The following is a 13846-nucleotide window of genomic DNA, read 5'->3' on the forward strand; positions in this document are numbered from 1 at the left end:
AAGGGCTTGATGAAGGATGTGGCGATGAAGATGAAGGATGAGGTGATGGAGAAAAATGATGAGGTGGTGACACGTGGACAAAACCACGTTAAAAAAGGGCGCTTGCGTCGGGAAGTAACGCTCTTCCCCTGAGGAGGCCTGGGCTAGGCCCAAATGCATGACAAGAACCTTTTTAACACCTTAAGTAGCTTGATTTGACTAGAATGCATGAGTATCATGCACGGGTTAACTTGTGTATATATATATATATATATATATATATATATATATATATATATATAATTTTTTTTGTTCTTCCAAAATCATGTTGTGTTATGGCTCACTGTTTTCTGTATATGTCATGTACGGCGCTGCAGACCCTTTAGTGGTGCCTTATAAATTAAAGATAATAATATTAATAATAATAATTACTACTATCACTACGGTGATATATATAGATATAGAATACTACCTTATTGATACTTATTATATTAGACATTAGGTACAGGTCTGCATACATATATTATTTATTATTATACTGTAAGGCTAATAAATGTATTCAACGTTCCTCAACCAAATGCATTTTCATTACAAGGTAAATGCAAAATACATTTATGCTGCACAGGTTAATTTATTACGCGGTTAGACTCCTTTAAAATATATCATTAGCAGCATTGATGTCATCACTTATAAGCTAGACTCATTATCAGCATTAATAATAATGCATATGCATATATGTTATGGTGGTGGGCTAAGTATAGCAGGCATATATATGTGTAATTTGTAAAATAGTCATGTAGAACAGTAACTAAATAATAGGTATGTCAGTGAAGACTGTAGATTATGTAATGTGGTTAAATACCATAGTAGTGTTATAACGCAGTTAACATGCCTCATTGCTCTGATTTTACTATTGATCCTGTGTGGTCAAGAGTCTGTAAGATATCATAAATATTGAATAGCATGGGTTTAAATATGTTGGCTAGCACAGACTTAATAGGGGGTTGTCACATCACACCTATAAGCAAAATATACAAGCTAAACCCCTTCTTGCTATATGTTTGTTTATGCTCCTGGAAGTTTTATGGCCATACAAGCACTTGGGGACAATGTGTCTTATTACATCTAATTACAAGTGATATTATTCCCGAATATATAAATTCTCTGGTAAAAGATTGCATACCACTTATAAGTTAATATTACACAAACACCCTGTGGTCCGTAAATTTTCCTAAGTACCATTAAAGTTGTCTGATAACTGAAAAAAATTACAGCATCTTTTTCAGAAGTCCTGCTGATTGGAGAGTTTAGCACAACTTGTGGCAAAAAGTACACAAGTTTGCACCATACAGCTAAAACCTCATCCCTGAGCCACCTAACACACTCATACCAAGATCTGGCCTTCAAGGTGTTAAGCAATAGCAGCAGAAGCTGTTGATTAACATAGCAGAGATCACGCCCGCTCCAGCAGGACTCCAACACTAGCACACCGGAGAGCTGACGCCATGCCCAGCGCAGCAGCATCCCACAAGGGAAGGTCCACCAAAAAGCTGACGCCATGTCCAGCGCAGTGGGCGGCGCATCTTCTACGGCTGACACCATTTCCAGCACGGCCAAAAGGTCATTCATTGGATTATAAGGGAGGGTACGTAAAAAGCTGACGCCATGTCCAGCACAGCCAGCGGTGCATTTTCTACAGCTGACGCCATTTCCAGCGCGTCCAAAAGGATATTTATCGCATCATATGGGAAGGTCCACCGAAAAAAAGAGCTGATGCCATGTCCATTGCAGCGGGCGGTGCACCATCTGCGGCTGATGCCATTTCCAGCGCAGCCAAAAGGTCATTCATTGGATTACAGGAGAAGGTACACCGGAGAGCTGACGCCAAGTCCAGCGCAGCTAGCGGTGCATCATCTACGGCTGACACCATTTCCAGCGCGGCCAGAAAAACATTCATCGCATCACAAGGCAATGGTCAGATTAATAATAACGTTGTGTAAAATTGTAATGTACAATTGATGATAAGAATAAGTAATGCAAATATTAAGGTTAGGGATGTTTATAAGGATCGAGGCGTAGGTTACAGTTCAGGTGAAGATAGTTCATCCGAGTCGGAGAGCGAGCAGATGTGTAAGTCATTGAAGGAGCAGCGGCTCGTAGTAAGGGATAATAGGAAGAAGAAGAAGAAGAAGCTAGTGGGCCCCGGGGTGGATGCGGTAAGGAATAGACTTGTGCAGGTGGAGTTGCAGAAAGAAAGTTTGTTCGTACAAGGAAGCGTAGCTGTCGGTTGTGAGTTGAAAGCAGTGGCGGGACATTTGCCAAAACACACCTTCAGGAAGTACAAATAGTTGCTTTGTCTTCCTAAGCTTTTCCGTCTTTACAATGTAGTTAGATATGGCTCTCACCACATCTAGAGTATGGTGTTGCCTCTCCTCACGATGAGGGTAGAGAGACGGTAGTACCAAGCCTTGATTGATGTGGAAGGAAGAGACAGTCTGGGTAGATACTCCGGGTTCGTCCTCAAAATCCCTTTATCTTCATTAACGTTCAGGAAGGGTTCTTCACACCATAACGCGTGTATGTCCCCTATACGACGAGCCGAAGTGATTGCCACTAGAAAGAGCACTTTCTGAGTGAGTCATTTGAGAGAGTTGTCCTGCAATGGTTCGAAGGGGTCAGTGGTTAAGGCGTCCAGGACAATATTAAGGTCCCAAGGGGCTAAGAATGGTTTCACTCTTGGTTGTAACCTCTTCAGTGCCTGTAAGAATTGGAAGAGGAGATCCTGAGATGACAGCTTAGTATCAAGAAGGATGTTAAGAGCAGATATTTGCACCTTCAATATAGATGGTGCTAATCCTTTCACAAAACCATCTTTAAGAAACTCTAACACATCTGGCACACTAGCGGACATGGGATCCTTTGTCATGTTTTTCGCCCAATAAATTATTTTTTTCCAAATGCTGTAATAAATTATAGAGGAATTATATTTCCTTGCCTGAATTAGAATGTAAATAACCTCGTCTGAAACACCTTTGGATTTTAATAGTGGCCGCTCAGTCTCCACGCCATCAAACCAAGGGAGCCTGGATTTGGATGCAGAATAGGCTCTTGACGTATGAGGTCTGGTCTGACCGGCAACGCCCTGGACGTTCCAGCAGCTTCCTCCTTGCTACCATGAACCAAGGGCGACACTGCCATGTTGGGAGGACTGCTATCACCTCTACCCTTTCCTTCCTTATCTTCCTGAGTACCTGAAGGATGACCCCAGCTTGAAGTTCCACTGTATTGACAGAGCATCTATTCCTAGGGCCCTGTTGTCTCTGTGACGGGAGTAGAATAGGGGTACCTTGGCATTGCTTCCTGTGGTCATCAGGTCTACTTCTGGTGCTCCAAACCTGTGTCGTATGAGTTGAAAGTCTTTTTTGTGCAGCTCCCATTCTCCTTGGTGGACTTGGTGTCTGCTTAAATAGTCCGCCACCACGTTGTCTTTGCCTGCGTTAAGGGCAGAGAGAAATCTCAGATTTGTCTCTTCCCATGCCATCAGAGTGGTTATTTTGGCCAGCATTGCTCTGCTCTTGGTGCTACTCTGCTTGTTTATAAAGGCTACAACAGTCCCGTTGTCGGAGAATACTCGCAGATGTATGTCTTGTAAAGAGGACTGGAAGTACTGGACTGCACGCCAGACTGCTCTCATCTCCAACATGATCCCCTGGAGAAGTGTCTCTTCATCTTGCCAGGTGCCCTGTATGACCATCACTTGCATGTGAGCACCCCAATCTACTGAACTGGCGTCTGTGGTAGGAACACACCAGTATGGTATTGAGAGAGTCACACCTTGCTTCCTCAAGCCTTGTAGTTGCCACCAGTCCAGGGACTGTCTTGCTGACCTTGAGAGGTTGATTTTGGAATCTAGCGACCCCACTGTATGATCTCATTTTGAGAACAGGTTTGATTGAAGATCTCTCATATGCCATCTTGCCCATGGAAGTATTTCTATTGTTGAGGAAAACATTCCTAGGAGGCGAGGACAGGTCCGTGCCGAAACTTGAGGTTGAACCTGAATTTGATGAGCTAAGGACTGGCTTTTGTCCACTCTTTCTTGAGAGACAGACCTTCTCCGTTCTTGTATTTATTTGTACTCCTAGAAACACAAGCTGTTGTGATGGTCTCAGATGGCTTTTTGATACATTGATTAACCAACTGTGCTGTTGTAGAAACTAGATTAACTGGGATGTAACCTCCAGGGCCGCTTCTTCTGACTTTGCTGCAATCAGGATATCGTCCAGATACGGCCACAGAGCTACTCCTCTCTCTCTGAGTGCTGCTATGAGGACTATAAGGACTTTGGTAAATGTTCTTGGAGATATGGAAAGGCCAAACGGAAGACAAGTAAACTGGAAGTGGCGTCCTTGAATGCAAAACCTCAGGAATTGCTGGTGATGGATCGTGACCAGGATATGAAAATATGCATCCTTTAAGTCTATCGTCATCAGAAAATCTCCTGCTTCTACTGCTTTGAGGATTGAGTTGATAGACTCCATCCGAAAGTGTTTTGCTTGCACATAGCAATTTAGTTTGTAAATCTAGTACTGTTCTGAAGGCACCTGACGCTTTCTGGACGAGGAACAGTCTGGAATAGAACCCCTTGTTTTCCTGATTTGTCGGCACTGGCACATTAGCTTTTGTTCTCACCAGGCCTTCTAGGCCTTCCTCCAATGCTTGCTGTTCTAAGAAGGACGTGGGACGTGGGTCTTCTTGACTGAACAAATCTGCTTCCTTTTGGCCAGGCATGGAATTCTATGGCATATCCTCTGGTAATTATCTCCTGGACCCACCTGTCTTGTGTGGTCTGATTCCAAAGCGTGATATCCTGCCGCCGTCTGGAGTCAGTGGAGACTGGATCTTGTTGTCCTTGTTTCCCCTTTTTCGGTCTGAAGGGCTTAAAGGACTGTCTTGTCACACTGTGGTAAACGATTAGCACTGCCACTGGCTAGCCTCTGCATCAGATTATCCAGCTTTTCTCCAAACAAGAAATTACCTTCATATGGAAGCATTGTCAGACGGCTTTTGGATTAATGATCTGCCGCCCATGGACATAACCAAAGCGCTCTTCTTGCAACAACTGCAGAGGCCATGCTCCTGGAAGAGAAAACAATCGTATCCAATGAAGCTTCACACAAGAAATCAATGCTCTTCTCCATAACCTCTAAGGACTTTAGAAGGTACAATATATTTATTCTATCTTCAATATCTGTATGTAACATACTGGCCCACAACCTAAGGGTTCTAGCTACCGAAGCCATGGCTATCCCAGACTTTAGAGTTATGCCTGAGGAGATGTGTAATTTCCTGAAGGAAGTCTCCTTTCTCCTATCCATGGTGTCTATCAATGGTCGCCCATCATCCCATGGCAGAGTGGTCCTTGAGGATAAGCCAGCTGTGGCTGAATCCACCTTAGGTACCGAACAGCATCATCGCATATCCTCATTCTGGAAATGTTACATGCGGTTCAGTCTCCCCATGTTAGGATGACTTATGTCTGAGGCTTGCCACTCCTTAGAGATCAAGTCTTTAATCACCTTATGGGTATGAAACACTCAAGATTTCACTTGGTGTTCTGAAAACCGTGCATCCTGTGGTTTGACCGGAACTGTAGGTTCCTCAATGCCGAGAGATTTGTTAATATGCTTGAGAATAACATTTACGGTATCCAAATTAAACATTCTGGGATCCTCTTTCACTTCAGCCTCACTATCTGACTCGGAATCCCAGACCTGAAGGGAACTGAATGTTTCAGAGGATGGCCCTGGCCTCACATCCTTCATCTCTTACGCTATTGGAGTCCTGTCCCTCTTTACCCCCTGCGGTGGGGCCTGAAAATCCTGCATGGCCTTTACCATCCATGTAAAGAACTGTTTGAATTGTTCTGGGGGGCCAGGCTCTTCCATTGTTTCAGGGGTACATGACACACATAATATATCAATGCAATCTTTCGGCAATCGGCCATCACAGGCTGCACACACTCGATTCTTAACTTTACATTTTCTTTTTCCCTGCACAAGCTCCACAGAGGTACTGTAAACAATAGAACAAAAGGTACTAAGTAAGCAATTCTAAAGTACACAAACACCCACTTCTAAGGGCTTACCTTGGGGTGTCCTTCAGATTTTTCTGGGCGGGCTCCTGGTCCATAGTACACTGTATCCAGATAGCTGCCAAGTCCTGCAGCATACAACCACCTATAGCAAACAATGAGCCTAATATAATGGGAGTCAGTCACTTTAAAAAGGTGCCTGTCCTGACATCATCATAGTGTGTCTATTGCAGGATAATGTTTTCCACCTGTAATGCTTTTCACCTGTCCCTTGACAGGTGTACAGATGAATGTGAGTAGCGCTGAATGGCAACCAGGCAGGGCACTGCTCATGCGCGTGTTATCCATGCGCGCGCGCGTCCTCCCTGTGTGCACGCCCGACTCATAAGTCCCAGGCAGCATCCAGACTTCAAACCAGCCCAGCTGAGAAAACGATACAGTTCCAGCCCATGCCCCACTGGACTGCACATACTGCCAGCACATGAGCAAAGCCACAAACCTTGAGTAAGCCCCCTCGGATATAAAACAAAACAAAAAAATGCTACACTGCACTAGCCTGTCATACACTTGCTGAGACAGGAAGCTGCCTTATATGGTCCAGGTGGGGAAAATTTCTTCCTGTCTACACTAAGCTGATCGGGGTATTAACCCATTGTAAGGGCTGCCATGGAGTTGGGAAAGGAAATCGTGGTTCAATTGTGCACCTTTAAGTTGTTGCACTTGATATGTTTAACAATATGCAGGAGGCGCTTAGGAAGTTGCTATTACAGGAGTTCGTAGCGGTGGTGGGCTTCGCTCCCCATAGACAGGTTCATGAGGGCCTTGCTTGGCGGGAAAGCGGCAAGCAAGGCATAGAAAGGGGGGAGCCAGCAGGGCTGGGCAGTATCACCCTGGGAAGACGGTCGCACGCCTGGTTCCAGCTTCAACGGTTGGGACAATACGGGCGGCGTGCCAAGTTTCAGCAATTGGAGGGTGATTTATGCCAAGGGGGCTGCTCTCAAGAGGACGTTTCTGCGGTGCCTACATGGTAGTAGGCAGAACACGCCCTATTTTTCCAGATGGAACAGGAAAAGGTAGTAAGTTTTATTAGCCTTGCACGCCGCTTGTCTGCCTAGTTTGGAAGTGTTTAATAAAGCTGTGACCCAAATAATTTTGCCAAATACTTGTCTCAGAGTCTTTCTTTATTAGCTCACTGCGTGGTACGCTGGTTGGTCGGCCTACATTACTTATCTCCAGATGTGCTGATGCCATGCACATTGTTTAAGGCAATCATATCATGTGCAGTAGTGATGGGTAGTTCACAAATGATCAGTTCAAAATTAACTAATCTTCAAAGTGAACTAACTCATTTAGTTCACAGCTCTGGCAAAGATTAGTTCATCAGGAACTAAAACAAGTGGGAGGAGTTAGACAGAGATAAAGCGCAGCAGCTCCGGCAGCATCGCTCACTGTCTCACTCACACTGGCTCTTTAGTTCCTAAATGTAAAAGGAAAGTAAAAAGCACAACCCAGTCCATGAAATACAAATCTAATTTAAGAAAAAAAACTTGAAATTGCACTGACTAGCTAAAGACTAAGTGTGAGTGAGAGTGTCTGTGTGTGCATGTTCCTGCTACTCACCTTTTTGTGATAAAATCACTGTCCTATTAGTCTTAATTCTGGCTTTAGTACTGGGTCCTGAACTCCCCTCTCCCTACACTTCCTATCTGTGCTAAATTTGCTACTGGGTTTGTAGGTGCTACTAGAGCAGCACTGCTATTCAGCTCTCATATACAATACTCATGAGTCAGTGCCTTTAATCTACCAAAGGTGGCACTGCTGTGCTCACACATTGTGTGGTACTTTGTAGAGCTGATCACTGACTATATAGTCATAAATCATTCTCCTGGCTCAGGAGTTCAATAGTTCATTTGAATCATATAGATCATTTAGTTCACAAGTCAAAGGATACCTTCCCTTTGCTGTCAGCTCAGTGCACTGCTGAGTACTGCATGCTATATACAGTAGTTCTGTTTACTCATATATATATATATATATACACACACACACATATGGGAGTTGTATTAAACCTTCAAGATAGATAAGGTGGAAACATTGCCCATAGCAACCAATGCTGGTTTCTGCCATTTTATAGACTCTGCTAGATAAAGGACACAAGCTGATTAGTCATACTTGCCAACTTTATGTTGGCCACATTCAGGAGTTCCTGGAGGGGGGAGGTGTATGACTTGATGCCTGTTTTGGATTTTTTTTTACAGCCGTTAAAAGACCCAAAACGGGCATTACGTCACGGGGGCCAAAATGGCACGATTCCCCGACAATCGTGTTATGCCGGCTCTACTATGACCATATCACTAGTGAAGTTGGCAGATGTTGGAGAATTGGCAGCTCTCTCAGAATTCCTACCCGGAATTCGGGAGTCTCCTGGACATTTGGGGAGAGCTGGCATGTATGTGGTTGGTTGCTTTGTGTAACTTCTCCACTTTCTCTCTCTCTCTATGGGGCAGATTCAACTGGCCGTGATATTCCTTAGAACATCGCGGCCGCGCTTTATTATAGTTACCGCGGTAAAAAAAATAATGCTCCATTTTGCTCGCACCTCTATGGAGAGCGAGCAAAAATGAGTGTTATATCTGTACAAAAAAAAGCCACATGAGGCGTCTCGAGGCAGTTCCAGAGTCAACTTGCGCATATTTTTCTACCATTGAATTCCCCCTTAAGGTTTGATATATTTCCCCTATATCCTGGTTGCACTGATCTCAATAAGATTAGGTCGACGGTAAGGCTTTTTTTTTTTATTATTAATCTAATTACTGTATTTTAAAAGCAAAAAAGTGACACTTTCTAATACTCTCAATTTGGCTCTCTCTCATTTGCATATTATGGAAGTAAAAAATAATAATGAAAATGTAATTAACTTTGCAGCGCTCACTACTAGTTTATGTATAAGTGATTGCCCTTTTTAAAATATTAACCATGATCAGACATTAAACTTATCTGATCATTTTAACAGGACTATAACTCTAATGAGGTAATACTAAATATGCCTACAGTATGTGTAATAGACTAGATCAGCGGTTCCCAAAGTGTGCACCGCGGCTCCCAGGGGTGCCGTGGGGACAAAACCAAAAAACCCAAAATAAACGTACCCATCCGGCGCCGCCCGGGACCCCGCATCCTCCTCCCTCCTCACTGAATGTCGGGCGTGACGTCATCATGCCCAACATACGCAGTGAGAAGTGGCAGGAGAGAGGAGGATGCTGGGTCCCGGGTGTCGCCACATTGGTAAATAGATATAAGAGAAGACAGAAGAAATAGAAGAAAGAAGGCCAAGGGCTAGATTTACTAGACTGCAGGTTTGAAAAAGTGGAGATATTGCCTATAGCAACCAATCAGATTCTAGCTGTCATTTATTTAGTGCACTCTACAAAATGACAGCTAGAATCGGATTGGTTGCTACAGGCAACATCTCCACTTTTTCAAACCTGGAGTTTAGTAAATATATCCCCAAGTATGGGAAGTAAAGAAACGGAGGGGAAATGGCGATAGGAAACAGCAATGGAGGAGCAAAAGAAGGAGGAGCAGCCAGACAGTGAGTAGATGAAGAGGTAAAGGTGAAGGGGCACAGTGTGATGATTTTTGTACATGTTGTTTTATTTTGTTTGATCTTATTCCTCTTAATATTAGCTGTAAATTATTCTTTGACAGAAATATAATTGATAAAAATATATAAGAATATTATTTTCCCTTGGATTTATGTATATTATTTTTTGCATACAACTAAATAAGTATTTCTGTCCTGACCCAATACCTATTATGTTTTGACTCAAATACTTAAAAAACAGGACTGCTCTGTAATTATTTTAGAGGGGTGCCTTGAAAAAATTATGGAGAGTCTAAGGGTGCCACGAACTGAAAAAGTTTGGGAACCACTGGACTAGATCTATGTCTCCAATCACTTCTCTTAGCAGTGTTCCAGAGCCAATGCTCTAACTGAACTAGCTGAGCTAAATGAACTATTCTTTTGAACTTCAGAGTGAACTAGATCAGAATGAACTGATCTCCAAAATGAACTAGATTTCCCATCACTAAGATGCAGCACAACAACACAACACTTAAACTCGTCTGCAGGGAAGGTGTTCTTTTCTTTGAAAGCTTCATTTTGCTTTCTGTAAACATAGGGATGATCTGCTCTTCCAAAAAAAAGCTTTAATTTAATCTAATCTGCCCACCGGACAGTCTCCCAGAATGAATTAGACTTTATTCAGGTGTATTTTGATAAACTCCAGGTTTTCTTATGTCTCTCTCAGCCCTCCTACCATATAACCCCCATTGGCAATGGTTTGGAATCTGTTGTACTTTGTGTCTGAAAGGTAGCTTGAATCTGTTTGGCAGTTGATGAAGTGCTTTTTCCACCATTTGACCAATACTGCACTGCAATCTTCAATCAAGTTTTCTTTTACAGTGAAATCCAGGGAAGTTGACTACAGTGCCATTGGCATTAAATTTCCCAACAATATTATGTACATTGGAAATGGGAATATAAAAAGGTCTCGAGAGATTACCCATGCTTGGCTACAATATTCTGACTGACCTCCGCAGACAATTCTTAGATTTCTTTTCTCCATGCTCATTGCAGTACACAATGACACAAAACAGGAGAATTAGTCTTTATCTCTATTCAAGCTTGTTTTAGGACAGATATTTATATTGCAGGCACCTGCTACTCACTACAGAGGAGTTCATTTCCATAATGAAGGAGAATCACCTCCTTAAAAATAATTGTATTTTAACTACTTCTAAAATGTGCCAGTAATTTTGTCTGGTCCATTTAAGGATTTCTGTGTGGAATAAGCTAGGACTTAGATTTTGGTATACATATATGTATGGCTTTGGTTTGCAGTGGAATAAAACACAAATAAAAGAGAAAAAAAAATACTATTTTAATTTCAACAATTTTCTGGAAGAAAAGGTGGTTTGTAAGAAAAAAACTGCAAGGATACAAGTATACTTGGCCACGACAGTATCACTTTAGCGATGCCTTTCTTAACCTCATCTCTCCAGCTATCGTACACCTTTTCTATTATGTCCAAATTTATATTCCATGAGTTCTCATGCATCATATGTTCCCTACCCTTTTAGACTGTAATATTCCATGTAAAGCCCTTGCATACGTTTCATTATTGCTGTCTCCCAAATTGTATTAATGCTACAGAATGTTTATGGCACTGTATTTATTTACGATGAAAGTACCCTGCAAGAAATCTTCATTAGTGCAGATCAGTCACACAATTTTTCGATGTCTCACATCATCAAGAAGATTCCCAGGAGTATTTTGAGGCCTTTCTTTGGAGGGGGATAGGAGTAGTCATCCTAAGCGAATAGCCAGTGCAAGCTTTTCTTATCACTTCTTTTATGTAGTATACGTATATTAGGTAGTTATATAATACATGGGTTTTAGAATAATTTAAACACACTTCATTCACGGTAGTTTAAGTTTCTTATAATTTACCAAGAGTTTTTTTTGTTTTTTTAATAAAAGAAAGTACACGCCAAGACTTTTCATGGATATATTTTTGCTGAAGTACATTTTTTGGATAAACCAGCTTGTTTGTACAATTACATTATACAACAAATTGTTGCAAGTGATAAAGATTAGGAAAATCCATTAATACCCTTCTTAAAAAGGTGAGATGGCACTCAAAATACATATACGTTGAGTTGTGAATTATTTACACATAAAACCTTACCGGTACCCTAATAATTAAAGCATGCATCTGTACCGCCAACCTTACCAATGCCAGAGGTTAAACAAAAAATTAAATCTGGGAAGGTAAAATCTACTCAATGCAAATGAACAGTCAGATTTGTAACAAGGGTAAATTAAGTATATAATGTATGTGCTTTAGATAAATTGACTTTCTGAAACCAGTCAAGTCAATAACCAAATTTGAAATACACATTAAAATATTATTTGAAGAGAGGTAAGCTCAAAAACTGTTAACACTATAATATAATATTAATTATTAAAATAGTTCAATAAATCAGAGATTTGTTCTTCAATTATTAGACATATACGAATGTGTTACCAATATTAGGTCGGGGGGAAACATAAATTGATTGACTTGTCATATTAAGATGAACAATGCTATTATGTTACAAAATGTCTCTGATGCTTTAATGTTACACAAGTCGCAGATTTTGCTCATAAGAGTCACCGTTATAAGAAAATATTATGCATGAGAAAAATGATCTGTAGTTATGTGAATATACCAACCCTAACTTTTGGTTTTAAAGCATACTATATGTGCAAAAAATAAAAACAATTACCTTGTTGTAAATGGCAACTGGCATACCCGACTAACTATGGTGGTCTGAAGTTTTCTATACAAATATGCTCCACTTGATTGAATATAGAGCCAGAAGTAGTAGTCATACTAAACAGGACTTAAAAGGGCGACACTACAAATATATCAACATATATAAAAAGATTGTTTAGTCTATGCAGAGAATAAATACAACTTTATTAACTGATTGTAGAAGACAGGACTCTTTGAACCATCAATGTAAACCAGATAAATACCAGCTAGTGCAGAGCTGTACACATTAGACAAACAAATCTGGTTAGTATAACACCACAATTATGATAATCTCAGCCTTGTTGAAAACATACAAAAATGTTATTCAGTGCTTTTAGTAAATTGGTAATAGAACCTGCCCATACCATAGGTTATTGTACTGGTGGACACAGCAGCAATATTTATTAATGTCAGTTTAGTTACTCCAAAGTTCAGTTCAGAATTAAACTCTCTCTGTGTCCTACATAGGCCAAAAAAGGTTTGCGAACTTGAATATTTTTCCTGTGTGTCTGAAAAACAAATAAACAAGCAAACCTGTATTTTAATATTTTCCATTAGCTCATGTTATAGTTGGAAGATGGCAAACCAACAATAACCTATGGAATTACAATTTTACTAATCTACATTATTCAGATTAGGTAATTAAGCAGAAAGAATTGCAGTTGTACCAAACAGTGACTTAACAAAAATGAGCAAATAATAATAATGTAAAAAAAACACCCCACCAGTCCAGTAATTGATTTGTATTATACCACAGGCATTTGTTAAATTGGGAGAAGGGATGGGGAGAAAAAAAAAAAAAAAAAGGGGGGGTTTCCGTCTCCGCAGTTCCACCAACTAAGGAAAAGGCAGAGGCAATTTTACACAACTTCAAGGATGCATTTGCAATCTTCAAGATGCTTCACTTTCTGTAGGGGACGTCGGTGATGTGGGGGACACGAGGTCGGGTTTTCGTGAAATTCTTTCCAGTTCAGCTTGAACATCTGTTAACACTTGTTTCTGACCTAAAGAAATAGATGTAAATAGTTGTAAAAGGACAGCAATGAGAACATACAAAAGAATATCTAAACTCATGTTATGCTGCACATATCAATACATTTTTTAGAATTTCTTAGTCATCCTTTGGGAGACACAGGGGACATTGGGGTATAGAGTAGGGACAGGGAGAACTGGCACTTTAACTTCTGTTAAACTAATACCTAGCTCCTCCCCCTCTATACCCCCCTTCCTGTCTGAGCTTCAGTCTAGTTTAAGTGCCCAGCGAACGGGCTGTGTTTGGGCTGCTTAGCATCCGATTTCTGTTGTTTTTTTTTACACTTTATTTTACTTTTTAAAAATCGGAGACTTGGGTGTCTTAGTCCTGACAGCCGGCGGCTCGCTGAGCCGCGTAGGCGTCTGTCAGTCAACTATATCC

The 13846-nt window shown here is 41.2% G+C and overlaps 1 protein-coding gene across 2 annotated transcripts in view; it reads right to left on the reverse strand.

The window, feature by feature from the left end:
• Positions 1-11629: 11629 nt before the first annotated feature.
• DYNC1LI1 (dynein cytoplasmic 1 light intermediate chain 1) overlaps positions 11630-13846 on the reverse strand; it is a 33123-nt gene continuing 30906 nt past the window's right edge. For both annotated transcript variants that reach the window (XM_075212387.1, XM_075212388.1), the window contains exon 13: positions 11630-13436. In XM_075212387.1, coding sequence (XP_075068488.1) covers positions 13324-13436 — 113 coding nt within the window. In that variant the 3' untranslated portion in view covers positions 11630-13323. The remainder of the gene's footprint in view (positions 13437-13846) is intronic.

The sequence above is a fragment of the Mixophyes fleayi genome, chromosome 5 (genome assembly GCF_038048845.1).
Source record: "Mixophyes fleayi isolate aMixFle1 chromosome 5, aMixFle1.hap1, whole genome shotgun sequence".
Classification (NCBI taxonomy): domain Eukaryota; kingdom Metazoa; phylum Chordata; class Amphibia; order Anura; family Limnodynastidae; genus Mixophyes; species Mixophyes fleayi.